The 18,920-nt window shown below is 42.5% G+C and overlaps 1 protein-coding gene across 1 annotated transcript in view; it reads left to right on the plus strand.

The window, feature by feature from the left end:
- Positions 1–324: 324 nt before the first annotated feature.
- Positions 325–18,920, plus strand: part of ZEB1 (zinc finger E-box binding homeobox 1) — a gene marked incomplete at its 5' end in the record, with an annotated part of 99,544 nt that continues 80,948 nt past the window's right edge. Inside the window, one exon of the mRNA XM_083376207.1 lies at positions 325–382. Within this exon, the coding sequence (XP_083232333.1) occupies positions 325–382 (58 nt within the window). The remainder of the gene's footprint in view (positions 383–18,920) is intronic.

The raw sequence follows: 18,920 nt of genomic DNA on the forward strand, positions 1-18,920 counted from the left end.
GGGGTCCCCCCTCCCGCAATAAACAGTACCTGCCTACTGACGAGCTGAGAGAAACTTTTCCCTCCTGCCGGTTCAAACGCGCTGCCGTAAAGCGGCCGTCTCCCCTGGCAACAAGGTTCCGGCGGCCGAGCACTAGGTGTAGGAAGGTGATGTAAAAAAGTAAAAAAAAAGCACCACGCGCGCACGCATACACACACACACATACAGACACACTGACACCAAACCACCCAGTGTCGTAAACCAGGTCCGGGCGGGGGCTGAGGGGGGAGTGCAGGGGGAGGGGGGAGGAGGTGACTGGAGCATTTAGACACAAGCGAGAGGATCATGGCGGATGGCCCCAGGTGTAAGCGCAGGAAGCAGGCGAACCCGAGGCGCAATAACGGTCAGTCAGCTTCGCCGGGCAGCGGCCCGAGCTTGGCTGGGGCCGCTCAGGGCGCCGGGCCGGGTCGGGCTGAGCTTGGGTGGATCGGGAGACAAGTAGAGAGAGGGAAGGAGGCGAGAAGTAGAAAGTAATTGCCCGGGAGCTCGTCCCTAGGAGCCCGGTCCCTCTGCACCGTTAGATCCGCTACCTGCTGCCTGCCCGACCGCCTGCCTCTAGCCCGCTCTGCGCTCCCTCCCCGCCTGGCTGCTGCTTCTCCGCCTAGCGGTGCCTCCTCGCTCAGCCGGCTACTGCCCGATGCCTCTCGCCTGCCCGGGGACCGTTACTCGCCGCCCGCAGCCACCTTCTCTCCCCTGCCTCCTCTGCTTCGCTAGCGCGCCGTCTCCCTTCGCCCCCTTTTCGCTCTCCGCTCTCCGGGGGAGAACTGAAGGGTGCTTAGATCTCCCACGAGGGGCGGCGGAGGCCGCTCCTTTGCCTCTCGGCGACCTCCGCCGCCCCAACTTGCAAACTTATTACCTGAGCTGAGGCGGGTCCCGGTGGCTCTGAAAGGGGGAGGCCGCGTTGCCCCGCTCCCCAAACTTTTCTGGGCGAGGGCTGTTGAAGGAAGGGGACTCGATCCCGTCTCTTCCTCTTCCTCTCACGCCAGGAAAGTCAGAGGGAGACGCAGTGCTTTGGGGGAAACCCCTTTAGCTCTGCCCTTACTCTCCCTCTCCCCTTCCCTCACATTTGGGGTGCTTGGGAGGGGATATGGAGGTTCGGTGGGCTTTGAGCACTTTTTAGCGGAACGTGGGAAGGAGTGCGCGTAACTAGCAAACTCTTCGGGCAACGAAACGTCGAAGCAGAAGGAGGGCTGTAATGGGGACTTGGTGTCCGGGAGGGTGGCGTGTTTTGGCCCCGGCGGAGGAGGAGGAGGCGGCGGCGATGGAAGCACTGTTGCTTGCTGCAGTGTGTATCGATTTGATTTTATTTTTTCTTTGCAAGGGAAACGCGCCACATGCGCACCCCTGACATCGCCTTGAAAGGGACCCCCTCCTTTGCTCTCACTTTCCTCCCCTCCCTCTTCTGCTTTTTTCCCCCTCTTCTCTCCCCCCCCCACTTCGCCTCCGCCTCTTTTAGTGCCTGCAGTGCATGTTGATTTATCTCCGTAGCCATTGAACATATTGTTTCTCCTCTTACACCCCGCCAACCTCCAGATCTTGGCAGAACTAGTAGAAGTGGACTCCCCCTCCCCCCTTTTCCCTAATATCTTCTCTCCTTTATCAACCTGATTGGGGGGGAGCTCTCTTCGCTGTGGGTTAGGGAGGGAGCGTGAATCAGCCAAGTTTCTCTTTCTCTCGTCCTCTTCTTGGATTTCGTGGTACCTGTTTGTATAATAATCATAATAATGGGTGGTAACGATTTGGCCGCTGCGGCCCCCCCCTTCTCCTTCCTCCGCTTCTTCGCAATGAACTGTTACAGCCTATATAAGGAATGAGGCTTACTTCTCCCATTTGTCTGTTTTTGTTTTTTAGAAATGAGTTGAAAAGGGGGAAATAAAACACACGAAAGTTCTGTGTTGTTGGATTCAGTCCCTTAATTCTTACAGAAAATAACGGGAAAGCTGGTGATTTCAGAGGATGTCAAACGGGAGGTTTTGTAACCTTTCTTGGCAGTTTTTTGTGTTCGTCTGGCATTTCCTGTATACGGTTATGGATAGGAAGGTTTTTAGCGGTTGGTCCAAGATCATGACGTTTTGCATGGGGTTTTGATATCCCGGAGAAGGAATTATCGTTCCCAGGGCGGGAGGGCGCCATTGGTTATGAATCTTAACGTGCGAAATGCTCATATAAACACCGGCCTTCTAACCGACTAGCAAGTTGACCTGGTGTTGATTCTGAAGTAGTAGTTGTGGGTGGGTTTATTTATAGCACAACTGTGTGTGTGTATGTGTGCGTGTAGTTATTTTCCTGTTTTAGACCTGTGCATATATCATGATGAGTCTATATTATAGGTAAGTTTGGAGAGAGCCGCTCTCTTGTTACCTTATTTAAAATGTTAATGATAGAGAAAAGGGGGCTTTTCTTGCTGACGACATGTGTGTGTGACATGCAAATCTGAACCACCCAGTCTCTGGGCAGGATCTGTAAACATGTTTACCTGAGCAGGAAAGGAAATGCATTTTCTATTAAAATTACTTTTATTGGAATATTATACTTGTAAAGCTTATCAACAGATGCCTTGAGAAGTGCCTGAATATTTTGCTTTTGAGACCAGCTGGGAAAAAACGATTCTGAGGGCTGCAGCAAATGGCAACTTGTGCAGGTAGAAAAAAAATGGTGTGTGAGGTTTTTCTTGCATGCATGTCAGCCCTCTTCTGTCTGCTGCTTTCATTCTCAAGGGAGGGATTTATTTACCATGCTTGTTGTCAGTGTTTTTCCTTTGTGCTTAATACTAGAAAACCAGATTTGAGATTGTTTAGCACAAATGTTTGTCTGCAGCATGCATGATTTGTAGAAAACAAAAGGTGTATAGGATATGTGCTACTCCAGGTATTTTAAGCGTGATTTTTGATTGAAAATATCTCACCTTGTGCTCAGGAGCAAAACCTTTGATCTATTGTTACTTCTAATTATAATATTTTAAAATAAATAATAACTTAAGCTGCTATACATTCATCATCATTGGAAAAGACTAGATAATAGATTCTGGATACTAGAGATTTCCCAGCAGTAGAATCCTGTTTGACTTGCAAATGTTTACTGATCAAAATTACTGGGAGAAGTTAACCCTTAATCCTTTCTTGCAAATAGGCAGTTGAAATTATTTCTGTTCTTTATGTCTTCTATAAAGATGCCATTAATGAGTACTTCGTCTATTGCTAATCTTGTGTTTTAATTTTCTTTCATTAGTTTTAAGGCATACAGACTTACAAAAGTACATTTATTAGCTGCATCACAGATTAAAAGCTATTATTGTTTAATGGACTGGAATATTATTTTAAAGATGATGTTCATCTTTGCCTCTATTGATGGTAAATTGATGCCTCAACTTTTTTTTTCTTACTCACTCCCTGACATTTAAAAGAGTATACCTTTTTATGTGTTAAGTATATATTTAATATCTTCCATTTTAATCTCTAAATATAATTACTGTGCTATTCTTTTCTTGATTGGTATGCACAGCAGAGACCCATAAAAATGGTATTTCCTATCAAATTAAATTCATTCCATAATCTTGATACAAATTAATTCCATATAGTTATAATCAAACCATAACTATATGCAATGTTTAAGAAAGTTCTTAAGCAAACTTGTCTTGAAAGTCATAAATTTCATTCAGATGGAAGAAATTATGTAGTAGTTTCAATGAAAATTTAACAAAAAAAATTTCTTGCTTGAATCTCTCCAACATTGTGGCTTGATATATTGTTTATAGAATATCTGTATATTCAAGTACTAAAATATTAAATGTATATTTTATAGAATATATATAAGAATGGAAAAATTATTTATATTGCTGACTAACTGGAAGTTGCTTTATGTAATTTGTTCTTACATAGTCTATGCATAACAAAAGTAAAAGACCTGAAATTGCTCAACCAAACTTGTTATCTATATTTTTCTTTAACAATTCCAAATACTTTTGAATAGTAGTCTTAAATATAGACACTGGAAGTGTGACCACTTGATTTAGAAAATTTGCATAATCTGAGAAGTATTTTTCATATTAGAGTTTATGTATACTCAGACAAAATAAAAATAGCATCAAAATATGACTTTTTAATTCATTTTCTAAGAAAGTCCTTTTTTATAAACTGATGATAAACTTTATATTCTATTGAATCCTTGCTCTTTCTAACAGGGATGTTATTCATCTAGTACAAATATCATAACCTATATGTTGTTATGGTCATTAAACTTCCAAATATAGATACATTGCTCTTGCCCCCAAGGTAGCTGTCTAATGTCTACAGAGGTTCTAGTCAGACTGTCTTGGCTTTGGTAATGGAGCAAGGCATGCCCTCCTTTTAGACTTATCTCACTTTTCTCAGCCAAATTTAGTATTAGAACTGATGCAGTGTTTAAATTTGTACTACTTCTAATGGAAAGTTCTTTCTATAGATAGCCAACTTGATAGCAGTAATGTTTTATTTATTATGTATTTATTTTATTATATTTTATCCTGCCTTTATTACTTTGAGTAATTCGAGTGGTGAACATACATGTCTGCATATAAGTTTGTTAATCATAATAGAAATCTAAATAATAACTTCAGCCATAATGTCATATCCTGAGCTCATAATATAGTTTATATAAACTATCTGGAGTATTTGAGTACTTCATTTGCATATACTAGGCCTAAACAGAAGAGAAGTTATAGAAGAGGAAGTCTTTGTATATGAGTAAGCTTCAACAAGACTTTGGAGACTTCCAAAGAAGAAACAAATATATTTCTTTGCATATAGGTCAGTATTTTTTTTATGCTAGTTGACTTCCATGAATCCTTATCAAATGACTACTTGCCTATTTCAACTATGCATTTTGATATGCTTCTATATTATGTTATATGAAATTTATATAACAGTACAGAAGAATTCTGTGCCACATATTCTCTTGTCTAACCTCAAGCAAATCACAATTCACTCTAATTCCTCTTATCTGAATTTGGCCAAAGGGGAATTTCAGTTTGGCTCAGTTTATAAGGGAAATAATAATAACAAATGCATTAATAATAATCCAGTACATCACTGAATATATAAAATTAGTGCTTTAATTTCAGCAACTATGAGATTAGAACCTCACAGCCAAGTATTCAGATGAAAGAATGTTGTGATGACAAAGAGTCAAGAACTCCTTTCCAAAGCAGATCACATACTACTGAAAATCTTTGCCTTTTATCTTCATCTGTCTCCCGGTTGATAACTACAGGGCTCCAATGGAGAATCTTAAGATTATGACTACATTTATTATGAGAAGGTGTTTTAAGGACTAAGGCTGAAGATACAGGAACCAGTGGTTCTCAGGTTATAAATGGCTTTTATATAAGCATGTCACAACAACCTGACTTCAAGGCCACCAAGCACTGCATCAATTACATTAATCTGAAAGTATGAGAGAAAAATCCTTGAGTTTAAATCCTTGCAAAAATATAGATGTTCCTGATGTTATTGCATTGCAATGGACCAGCAGTTTGTAGCTTCATTCTTGTCTGCAGTAATGATTCTAATCTAGCCAGGATGTGTGGGTGAATCTTATGCCAAGACAAGTTGATCTAAGGATGAAGTATCAGGAGATTGGTCAATCTGACAGGCAACCTTGAAAGGCATATGGTATTAGACAAAGGGGGAAATACCAATACACATTATAACACAAATTTTGATTTACCATAATTTTAGATTTCTGTATTAATTTATTAAACAAATAGATAATTGGCAATTTCTAATACTGCTTGGCATATAGATTTGTCATTTTTCTTGTTCCAGTTTTCATTTTATTGGAAAACGTGATATGGTTAGTGATAAGACATTCTAAATGCAGTTTTGTCTGTACTTGCATTATCCTGAATTCAGTGACATCCTTCAAGTTAGTATTTTGATAATGTTTCATTGAAAATCTCTGTACCATTTTAAAATTTCTTAGGTGTATCATGAAGGAAATACAATTAACAGTCTCAAAGTAGTCAATTATCCACTATTAATTCTTTGATTGGTGCACTCTGTATATTTAGATGCCAATCCGAAATAATTAGTTCTGGGAACTTAGTCAAAAGAAATTTAAATTGCTCATATCATTCCAACAACATTCCAATAGCAGTATCTGTAGAATACTCTAGAAATTACTTGATTTATTTTAAAACATTTAAAAACAGTGCAAAGTTTACCATTAGCAAAAAAAAATTGAATTGTTATAGTTACAAGCTGATGTTTTCCCTTCACTTGATAAAACAGGTAGAAAATTATTAACTAAAAATGTATACCGGTGCAACATATTATGGCATTAAAAATATATATATAGTTCTGACCATGAATTGTATGATCTGTGATGCTAATGTTTTATTGATACTTTTAGACTTACATAAGTTTGTTCAGTTAGTAGTCATACATATATTCTCTCTAAGTTTTTTAATCCACATTTCTAGTCTTTCCAAGAGAAAGGGCAATGTTCCATCCAAGCTTTGTGCATGTGCACATAGATACAGATAATGAACCCAATATCCAAATAGTGTTCACAAAAGATAAAATATTACACAATGGTAATAATTTTAACTTAATTCAAAAATGAACCTAAAAATATCACCAACGATTTGTATCTTCACATGCAGAAATCTTGCTTGCATTGTAGAAGAAATTCGTCTAGTTCAGCTTTCTCCCTTATGTGACTAGAACTCCTTTCCAATGCTCCTTATATTTGGGTACATTCTTCTTATCAATAGTTTTTGTGACTCTTGGGTCCTTCTAAATTTTGGTGGAACTGAAAACATTAGCTTAAAGTGCTGATTGGCTTGAAGTGCTGCTAGTCAGATTGGAAGCAGGCAGGAAGATTCACAACAGAACTGTTTTCTTGGAGCTAGTTTTATTACTATTGCTGTTTCAAAAATATATCTTACATAGTGGGAATCATCTTTTTTCTTCGATGTAGTAAATAGAACAAGATCAAAAGGGACAACCTTGGTTCCAGCAGTCCGGCCTGGCCTGATAGCTCTAATTGGGGTCCCAGTTTGTTTTGATTATTGTTTTTCAGTACTGTTTCATTATGTTTGCCTACCTTACTCTGTACACCGCCCTGAGTCCCTCGGGAGAAGGGCGGTTTATAAAAACAAACAAACAAACAAATAAATAAATAAATAAATAAATAAATAAATAAATAAATAAATAAATAAATGCCTTCTAGATATGAGCTCTCAAGAAAAAAAATGGATATTAATTTCATAGTTACTTTCATAAATACTCTGCATGCCCATTTGCAGATGTTAACAGGATGAAGTTCAGGAGTTGAATGCAGCAATAGCATAATGTAATACAAGTTTTGGAACTGAACAATGTTCTATGTTCAAAATGCAAAGACATTCTTACTGAAGATACACTATAGCCAATCAGATTGACTATTGCATAAAGTTTGCAATAAGTAAAAAAGATCAAAAGGAAGTTTGTCTCAAATTATCTGGTTTGGTGACAGCAGATAGAATAGTTTCAAGATTTGCTACAGGTAGTAGATTTTTGTGGAATCTAGTGTTCACTGTGAGCATTGCTTCAGCTTAATGGGTACTTAAAATCAAATTACAAATTTATAACTAGATCATTTGGACCTGGTGATGTGGGTTGAGAGTTTTCAACATAATGGAGGATTACTAGATCTGGATAGAGTTTATTTTGCAATGATCAGATGCTAAATATCGTAGGGAAAAACTATAATGTTAACCTTTCTCTCTGTACTGATATTGATAATGTGATCAATATTCAGGTACTTGGCGACTGGTCTGTATTTACAATAGTTTCAGCATTTTTAGGGTCATGTGATCGTCATTTGCTACCTTCACAGCCAGCTTTTGATAAGCAAAGTTCAATGGGGAAGTCTAATAGTTTCCTAAATGACATCAAAATGGAAACCATCTAGATCGGGGTGAGGGGAAAACCATTCCAGAGGGCAGATGCCACAACAGAGAAGATCTGATTCTTGGATCCAGCTAGATGAAAATACTTGATCAATGGAATGTGAAGAAGACCCAGTCAGCACACTCCAGTATCAGATGGAAAGGGAAAATATATATTTATTATTTCATTAATTATCCACATGCAGTTTGTTGCCATAATAGAAATATAAAGTGACAATATTATTCAGTTGTAGAGATCCTGTTCACAAAAGTACTGTTTGTACAGATGAATAGAAACAAGTTTGATTTTGATGGGTTTTTTTTTTAACAATAGGCTATTAGCTGCTTTAAAGTGAGAAAAGAAAGTGGAAAGTATTTCCAACCAATAGAAACTGTGATGACTACAGCTATGATTTGCTGTGAAATGGCTCACCCTGCATTGAACAGGAGAGTGGGGGTGATATATGGAAGTTGTTATCTGATTGATCTCAGGGGTCTGAAGAGCTTGCAATTGACTCCCTGAAGTTTATCATCTATCTGTTGACCATTTAACTAGAAACAATTTTACCTTAGTTTGCTGGATGATAATAAATTAAAATCAAGCTTTTGCATGTATTTATATAATTACGGGCAAGCCTAACCCAAGGGACATTTACTGTTGTTTCCCTTACATCTTCATTCTTCTTCCCACAAATGGCTTATATTCCCCATGAATTTGGAAATGTGGACTGAACAAAGCAAGTTTTGAAATATATTGTGATGCTCATTGTTTTCTTTGAAAAAAATGCTGGAACAAACTAATTGGTAGGACTTTCCCAGTAGCTATTACATAATAATAAACATACTTTCTCCTTTCACTACTCAAAATACTATTTAAATCCTAAATCCACTTATCTAAATTATGACAGCTACTTTAACAGAAAAAAACTGATTCACATTGCAGATAGTGGCACTTGTCAGTTATCTAATCAGTGAAAAACAGCAACAAAAATGAATGTGGAATTTACAATATTTATCGGCAGTGACATAGTTTGAGTTATTATTATTTTTAAAAGCAACTAACATACCGACTTTCAGAAAGCTACCACTTGTTGGGCTCTTGCTTAACTGAGGATGAAAACTGAGGAAGAATGCTACTGTTTGCCTGGATTTGGGATTACATAAACTGTTAGCATGTTTTTCTGATTTCAGACCATCAGTACTGATGGTATAAAAGGTTTTAGGCTATTCTCCTTTGCTCATTTGGGAGATTTTTTTTGTTGAGGTAATTCATTTATTCAACATTTTTCCTTTATATTCTTACATAGCAGCATCTTTTACATTTGTTTTTAATATGTACAGCTTTTTCTTCATTTAATAAAATCCCTGAGGTTTAACAAGACTATAAAATACAGTTAGCCTCAGCATGTCAATAAGCTTAAGTATATGTCTGTCTGGTTAGTTCTAGGATGAGTAGGCTTTACAATAATAGGTGTGTACCTGTTGAACGATTTATCTATCTGTAATTATTGAAAGTTACACTATTTGGGATATTGCTTAGCTGCTGTGGTACTCCAAAACCTTATTTCTGTTATCAATAACTTTTAAGATCTGACAGAGTTTGGTCTATTTTCTAGCACTAGGCTACAGTAGGACACTATGAATTATAATGATGTCTTAGGCATGAAAACCAGCTGGGTGATTTGAGCCAATCACTCTGTCTCCACTCAAGCCCCGTCCCAGGGTTGTTGTGGGGAAAATAGGAGGAGGAAGAAATATGGACATTCATCATCTTGAATTATAAAAATAGTAAAGGTAGATTAAAAAAAATTTAAAAAAATATCTTGTTAAGGCAAAAAAGATAAATTGTTTAAATATCCATATTGCATCTATTTTGAAGAGTTTGATTTCTGTTGAGTGAGAAGTGATGCTCAATATTAGAAACAGTTAAGAAAATATCTGAGGCTATTAAAATACCAGTACTTTAATACAGGTTTATATTTTTTCCCCAGCTAAAAGGTACACATGGATTTTAAAAGCATCGCAGTCCCAACATTTTAAAGAGTATGTGGGGCTAGGATAAAAAAGAAACCTGGCCAAAGTCAAAACTTAACACTCAGCTTATATCCAAAGCTTTTGGAAATCACATATTCATTTTGGTTTCTGGTTCTGCATTCCTGCTTGAGAAGTGTGCTAAACTACTTGTGAGTTAATGGGATAATTAGGGATATATTACAAAAAGCTGTAGCCCTAGAATAATCATTATCTGTTAGAATCTTTTGCACCTGCTTAAATAGAACAAATTAACAAAGATTAGAGCTGGTTAGCTTACTTTTCTCCATTTGGACTGTGTGGGGGAAAAGAAAAGTGGAATTGAGAAGTAGTCTTCGCCATGATGGAATTATACTGGTTTATTTGAACATTTAAGTTATAGCTGCATTTGCACATTGATAAGTCACTGCAGTTATCCATTAAAATTAAATATAGAAACCACATTTAGGACTAAGATCAGTAAAGTTTTTTTCAAAACACCTAACTGATTTCACGTGCTGTCAAATGTAACTATTGCAACTAATATTAAATATTTTAAAGAAAACTAGACATATGTATATGGCTATCAATGGTTACTAATCTTGATGCCTGTTTAGCTCTAGAAGTAAGCACACATTAAGTACCAGACTGCTATTTCTGTTATACTTCATTTTGGCTGGGAAGAGGGGGTGCTTCTGGGAGAGATGAGCAAAGGACACGGAGAATGTGGAATATATAATATCACCATGGCCATCCAACTGCCCAGCTAAAGCAAGCAGGTACCTTTATTGGGTACAGCAACATAGGAAGATACTGGAGGCAGATGATCATTACTTACGGGAGCACCTGCTGCCGGCATCAACTTCCCTTCGTCCAGTGCGCTCCCACAGAGAGGGCCTCCTCAGGGTGCCATCGGTCAGAGAGTGTCGACTGGCGGCCCCCAGGGGGAGGGCGTTCTCTGTGGGCGCGCCAGACCTTTGGAACCGTTTACCGGTTGAGCTCCGGATGGCTCCTGACCTTCGCTCCTTCCACCGTGACGTAAAAACTTACTTATTTGAACAAGCCGGCCTGGTCTGATGAGTTTGGGGTATTTTAATATTAATTTTATTATTTTCACTGTAATTGGGCCACAATGTTTAATTCTTTTTTAACTTTTGTACATTGTATTTTTATTGTATTTATTGCCCTGTACACCGCCCTGAGTCCTTCGAGAGAAGGGCGGTATAGAAATTAAATTATTATTATTATTATTATTATTATTATTATTATTATTATTATTATTATTATTATTATTATTATTATTATTAATTTTATTTTATTATTATTATTATTTATTTTAGTGACAGTGGCAAAGACATCATTTTACACTGGGCAGGAAAAGGCAATGATAAGCCCCTCTTGCATTTTTAACAAGAAAATCACATGAACAGAGAGTATAAAACGATAAAAGATATAATGCTAGATGATGGGCCCCTCTGGTTATACAGCTCTCAACATGCTTTTAAGGTAGAGCTCAGCATCTTTGCAGTACTAATGATGTTTATAACTTGGCTGGATTAAAGCCTTTAGGATGTCCTTTCTTGTTTCCATACCGAAAAAGAAAATCCAATGCTGCAAGGACAGAATTATAATGGGAACTTGGAATATAAGAAGTTGGGTTAAGTTAAAAAGGAAATGAATTAACTACACATTGACATCTTAGGCATCAGTAAATTGAAATAGACTGGAACTGGAGATTTGAAGCCATAAGAACATTTTGTTTAATACTCAGAACAAGAAAAATAATGAATGGTGATGCTTTCATAGCAAGGAGCATATTTGATATAGACTATCCTTTAATATAACAATTACCCAAGTTTATACTCCAACCATTGATGCAGAAGAAGACTTTGATGGGTTTTATGATCAGATTTAATCTGAAACTAACAAAACATGTAAACAAAGTATGCTGTTTTGATTGGAGTTTAGAATGCCAAAGCTGGAAATACTAAGGAAAATAGTTGGATTGTTTGGTCTAGGTAGGAAGCAAAAAAAAACTATTACCATTTTTTTGCCAATTCAATTATTTCTTGATTGCTATCATTCCAACAACTCCAACTGTCAAAAGTTACAAATGCATATTATCAGATGAAGTAAAAAAAATCAAATTGACTATATTATTGATAAAAGAGGTGAAAGAGCACAGTTATAAAGCAAAAATCTATCCAGGTTCTAACAATGGAACAGATCACAAACTGCTTATATGCAAATTTCAAGTCAAGCTAAAGTGGAGGAGTAAAGCTAACTAGTTTTCACACTATTTGTGCATATAGCTACCATTTTCAAGGAGAGCATCAGGAATCACATTTAAGTCCTGAATCTCATTTATAAGGAATCAGAAGTATTATTGAAGTTGTTGAGGGTGAATCTAAAAAAGGCAGCCAAAAGCCAACACAACCAGAAAAAGCCAACTGAATCTCAGAACAAACAGTAAAAATTGCCAAGAAGAGAAAAGAAGCCAAAGCCAAGAAAGATCTTGGAAGCAATATCGAGGATTTCAGAGAACTGTTAGAAGCAGTATTACAACATATGTAAAGGCATTGAGCATAGAAAGAGACTGAAGACAGAAAAAAAATTATTTCAAAGCATTTTGAATTCAGAATGAGGTTCCACCCTCCATTAATAATAATGATGATGATGTTGGAAGGGAACTTGGAGGTCATCTAGTCCAACCCCCTGCTCAGGCAGGAAGCCCCACACCATTTCAGTCAAATGGCTGTCCAGTCTCTTCTTAAAGACTTCCAGTGTTGGAGCATTCACAGCTTCTGGAGGCAGGCTGTTCCACTGATTAATTATTCTAACTGTCAGGAAATTTCTCCTTAGTTCTAGGTTGCTTCTTTCTTTGGTTAGTTTCTATCCATTACTTCTTGTCCTGCCTATTCTGCTTTGCAGAATAGCTTGACTCCCTCTTCTTTGTGGCAACCCCTGAGATATTGGGACACTGCTATCATGTCACCCCTCGTCCTTCATTAAATTAGACATACCCAATTCCAGCAACCATTCTGTTGTGTAGTCAGTTCGTTGCAGACATTGAGCAAGATGGAAGGTTCAAACAGCAACAGGCTTTATTGAAGGTCAGAACATAACAGAAGCAACAAAGGAGCTGCTGCGCAGATTTAAATGGTTGGCCAATAGACGGCGACCAATAGGTTTAAAGCAGTGGTTTCTTGCCCAAAGAACTACTTATCGGGCTGGAGACAACCAGCCTAGGCCGGCCCAGCAACTGTTACAACATAAACTAAGCAATTAGCAAAGCAGCATAATTTAAGCAAACACTAACAGCACATAAAGGCCAGTACATTACACCCCTTTCCCCTGGATAGTACACACAATTCATTTGGTTACAAAATCTTGTAGGTACTTGGGGGGGGGTCTTCGTGCTCGCTCGGAGTGTCACGGGGTTGCCGGAATATCTCGGTCTAGCGGTTCACCTGCCGTGCTGGGTAGACCCAGGCTCTGTAGTTTGGTGGAGTCAAAACAACTAAGTCCCTTTGGCTAGCCTGTCCCGGTGGGTCCAAACCACAGTCTACAGGTGCTGCGAAGCTTGTCCAGCTCTGCATCAATTTTATGCTTTAATGCAAACGGCACATGGAGGGGCTTAACCCGAATTGGCATGACCTGGGGATCAAGTTTAAAAGCTATCAGAGGGCCCTTGTACTCTCCCAAACGTGGGCTGAAGACATCTGCGAATTCCTTGCAGACGAAAGACAAGTCTGCCGTTTATGTCCGGTGACTGCTGGTCACTTGGATGCCCAATGCATCAAACCAATCGAGCCCTATGAGGCTCATATGTTGGCCATCTACCACAATAACATCTAATGGGCCTGAAAACCCCTTGAACTTCACCGCAAGTGTGGCCTCACCCTTGACCGCCACTCTGGAATTCTGGAAATCAGTAAGTAGAATATTAGATGGTTGTACCTTGACCCTTCTGTTGCTACCACTGCGAACGTGCTGAAAAGTTCTGATGGAGATGATGGACGCAGCGGAGCCTGTGTCCAGTTCCATTTTACATGGAATTCCTTGAACTTTGATGTGCATTCACAACTTCTGTTTAAGAGGTTGGTAGGCACCAGTGCGGAAAATGCTCCGGTGGCTGGAGCAGAACCCTGCTTGGTGTAACCCTGGGGCCCCGGTACCTCTCCTGAATGGCTCGTGTGGCTTGCAGTCCCTCTGGTAACCTCAACAGACGGCAGCAATGCAGCCTGGTTTTCCACATGCCCAGCACATAGCTGTTCTGAAACAGCAATCTGCACATTGATGGCGGCCTCTGCAGCCCAAACACCTTGGGAACAGAACTGCCTAGTCAGATGGCCTCGTTCCCCTTTCATGGTACCACTGGATTTTGTCGACTTCGTGGTCAGAGTCTGTCTTCCAATCATTCGGCATCCTCATGGTGGACGGTTTCTGTAGATGGCATGCTTTTGGAGGGCTGCAATGCCTTCATGGCCCCTCCGGTGGCTTTGTCTGCTATGACCTCTTTTAAGGCCTCTTGAAGTGAAAGAGTCTCCTTCACAAAGAGTTTTTGTTGGAGCTCTCTGTTCCTAAGTCCATAGACTAAGCGATCTCTTAATCGCTTCTCTAGGTCGGAGAAATTGCAGACTCGCAATGCTTGACGAAGAGCAGCAATGAATTCTGTTGCCGATTCGCCGGGTTGTTCGCGTTGCTCGAAGACATGCCTCCACGCTATCACTGATAGCTTAGGCTCAAAATGGTTGTGCAGTTTCTTCTTGAGGTCATCATACATGACGGTTTCTAGAAGCGCTGGGGTGACCAAGTTCTCCAGTGTGATAAATGGAGAATCCACGAATGGGTTAACTCTGTCTTCCTACCAAATTAGACTAAGTCTGTCAAACTTGCCATGCCTCTCCTGGGCCAGGACACCTCCCAGTCATGACTTAGTCTGTGCCCAGAAAAGACATAGCAAATTTGGCTCCCAGAATCCTGCTGAGTCATCTCTTCAGAGAAATTGAGCAGATCGTATAGTTTTTCCCCCCTTAGTGGATTCTACTCTCCCTCTGCTCTGGATCAGTGCAGTATCTGGCTTCTCCTTCCGCTTCCCAGCTGCAAGCTCTGTCTGAGCTGCATCCTTCCAAAAGTCTCAGGCTTTCATTTTCGGTGGCCGCCGTTTTGAATGCCTACTGTTTATTTATTTGTTTAGATTTATATACCACCCTTTTCCCGAGGGACTCAGGGCAGTTTACAGGGCAAATTAAAACAGTGCAATGTACAAATTAAAATTAAATTAACAGCCCCAAGAGTTTAAAATTTAAAATTTAAAACCTTAAAATCCCTCAGTCCAGGCCGGCTAATTCAAATAGCCAGGTTTTTAGGTCCCGGCGAAACGAGTGAAGGTCGGGGGCGATCCGGAGTTCCACAGGCAGTTGATTCCATAGGGCAGGTGCGCCCACCAAGAGCGCTCTCCCCCTGGGGATCACCTGCTGGCACTCCCTGACTGGTGGGACCCTGAGGAGGCCCTCCCTGTGGGAGCACACAGGACGATGGGAAGTTGATGCTGGCAGAAGGTGCTCCCTAAGATAATCCGGACCCATGCCATTTAGGGCTTTATAGGTCATCACCAGCACCTTGAATCTCACCCGGAGGGCAACTGGAAGCCAATGCAGCTTTCGGAGAAGAGACGTTACATGGGAGTATCGGGAGACCCCCCATCACAACTCGTGCAGCTGCATTCTGCACCAGCTGAAGCCTCTGAGTGGTCCTCAAGGGCAGCCCCATGTAGAGAGCGTTGCAGTAGTCTATCCTGGAGGTCACAAGCGCATGAGTGACTGTGCGTAGGGCATCTCAGTTCAGATAGAGCCGCAACTGGCGCACCAGACAAACCTGGGAAAAAGGCCCCCTAGCCACGGCTCCTATATGATCTTCCAAACTGAGCCGTGAGTCCAGGAGGACGCCCAAGTTGCAGGCCCTATCTACGTGGGTTAACACTTCACCCCCCATAGTTAGCGATGGAATAGATTGGTTGATCCGAGATGCCAGTATGGACAGCTACTCAGTCTTGGCGGGATTGAGTCGAAGCTTGTTTCTCCCCATCCAAACCCGGACTGCCTCCAGGCAACGGGACATCACGTCGAGGGCATCACTGGGTTGGTTCGGGGTGGAAAGAAAAAGCTGGGTATCATCAGCGTACTGATAATACCCCACCCCGAAACCACAAATGAGCTTACCCAGCGGCTTCATATAGTTGTTGAACAGGAGGGGAGAGAGGACCGACCCCTGAGGGACTCCACAAACGAGAGGCCTCGGGGCGGACCTCTGCCCTCCTGTCAACACCAACTGTGAGCGGCCCAGAAGGTAGGAGAACCACTGTAGAACAGTGCCACCCACTCCCAACCCCTTGAGACGCCGCAGTAGGATACCATGATCGATGGTATCAAAAGCCGCTGAGAGGTCTAATAGGACTAGGACAGAGGAACAACCTCTGTCCCGAGCCCGCCAGAGATCATTCACCAGCGCGACCAATGCCGTCTCCGTGCTGTACCCGGGCCTAAAGCCCGATTGGTACGGGTCCAAATAATCAGCTTCCTCCAGGAACAGAGGGAGCTGATGTGCCAAACCAGCCCGAATCTGAGCGATTTTATCTATCAGATGCTGGCTAAACTCCTCGGCCCACCCCTGCAAGGGCTCCTCCCTCACCTCCTGATTAAGGAGGGAGCGAGTCACCCTGAACAGGGTGGCCGGGTGATTATCTGCGGATGCGATGAGGGCAGCGAAGTAGTTAGACTTCGCTGCCACCATCGCCACGAGATAAGACCTCGTAGAGGTTCTTAACCGCAATTTGTCAGATTCAGACTGGCTGGATCTCCAACAGCTCTCTAGGCCCCGTCTCCGACGCTTCATCTCCCGGAACTCCACGGAAAACCATGGAGCCCACTGGGATCTGCGCCAGGTCAGGGGTCGCAAGGGTACAACACGGTCGAGCGCCTTGGTGGCCGCCCTTTCCCAGGCATCCACCAAGGCATCAGCCGGGCTGTGAGTGAGGGAGATAGGTATAGACCCCAGCGCCGTCTGGAACCGTTCCGGATCCATTAGGCGCCTCGGGCGGAACCACCTGGTCAGCTCCACAGCCCAGCGGCAAGGGGTGGCATAGCAGAAGACCAACCGCAGGAGATAGTGATTGGACCGTGACAGGGGGACAGTAGTTGGCGAGCCCCCTCCCAGATCATCAAACCACTGTCCAGATAAAAAGACAAGGTCGAGATTGTGACCCCCTCCATGAGTCGGACCCTGAATTACTTGGGTCAGGTCCATGGCCGTCATGGAGGCCATGAACTCACGAGCCAACTCTGACGACCCTCCCAGGGAAGGCAGGTTAAAGTCACCCAGAACTATTAAGTCTGGGAAACTCAACCACCAACCCTGAGAGGGGGTCAAGAAGCTTGGGCAGGGCCGTTGCCACACAGCTGGGCGCAAGGTATGTTAGCAACAAGCCCAACTGAACCCCAGGGCCGCACCTCAGGAGGAGTGACCCACTCCTGGCTATCTGTACGACAGTGGCTTCCTGCGGACATAAGGTCTCCCGTATAACCACCGCCACCCCACCGCCCCTGCCCTGAGCCCGCAGCCGGTGAAGCACACCGAAACCTGGAGGGCAAAGCTCAGTCAGAGGGACACCTCCCTCTGAGCCCAACCAGGTTTCCGTAATGCATGCCAGGTCCGTGCATTCCTCCTCGATCAGGTCGCAAATGAGAGGAGCCTTATTCACAATGGATCTGGCATTAAAGTACACTAGCCTGAGCTCAGGGGCCTGGTCCCCCTCACCCCCAGATAAACGGGTACTGACTGGAGGGTCGGTGCACGCCACTGCTTGAAGACAGCGGGGGCGTGATCCCAGGTGTTATGATCCTCTGTATAACTGCCTGCTGCCATTCCTAATCGTTGTGGGGATTTGAAACCCCACCCCGCTTCTGGGAAAACCAGAGGCCCCCAAACCCATTTCGCTGGGAACCCTCTCAGGCCCGGACTGACAACCGGTTGGTGGAACACCCCCCAATTCCCACCCAACCGTACCATCCACCTCCCGCCCTAATCCCTTAAAACAACCGGCTAAAAAACATACCAGGGGCCTCTTAGTATATTTCCACCAGAGGCCCCTGTCTATTTATTTATTTATTTATTGATGGGATTTATATCCCGCCCTATCTCCCGAAGGACTCAGCCCAACCACCTCTCGGGGTCCCAACAATTGGGCCCGTCCTTAAGGGAAAAGGTGGAAAGGACGGCAGGTTGCACCCAGGAGGGGGGGCCCTTCTTGAGGGCGTACAGGTCCGCACTGGAATAGCGCAAATGAGCCATATAATAATGTCCACATGGGGCAGCTATGGGCAGATAGATGGTCAAAAGATGATGTTAAGTCTGGGAAGTATCTCAAGTCCACCAATCCAGCTCCGCTCTCACCGGAGCCGGTAACCAGGCGAAGAACAACAACCGCCCTCTCACTGCAGCTGAGGCATCCAACCTGGGGTAGACAGAGTACGAACCACAGGAATAAACCTACCCCAACTGATCTCTCACATCAGTGGGGTGGTTGATGACCGATCCATAACCGCCCTCTCACAGTGGTCAGTTCCTGGGTTCTCCCGGACAGTTCATGGGGATGTCACAGGGGCAGGGGCATATAACCATGCCCAAATATCCAACCAAGCCGACCCAGATGGGTCACGTGATGGTGCCGTTGGAGATCTTCCAGGAGCATGCATAGTTCTCCCCCATTCAGGCATAAAGTTAAAGGTGAGCAGGAAGACCCGATGAGGGGTCGAGGCCATATCGTTAAGGACTCATGCGGCACAGAAAATAAACGCCGGTTAGCAGCCAGCGGGTCCACCCATCACCACAGTCCAAGCTGCGGGCCTCCAGGCCATCCCAAAATTGGGCTCCTGAAAGCAGCGGCCGGCCGCTGTCCACG

The sequence above is a fragment of the Vipera ursinii genome, assembly GCF_947247035.1.
Source record: "Vipera ursinii genome assembly, chromosome: Z".
In the NCBI taxonomy this organism is placed as follows: Eukaryota; Metazoa; Chordata; class Lepidosauria; order Squamata; family Viperidae; genus Vipera; species Vipera ursinii.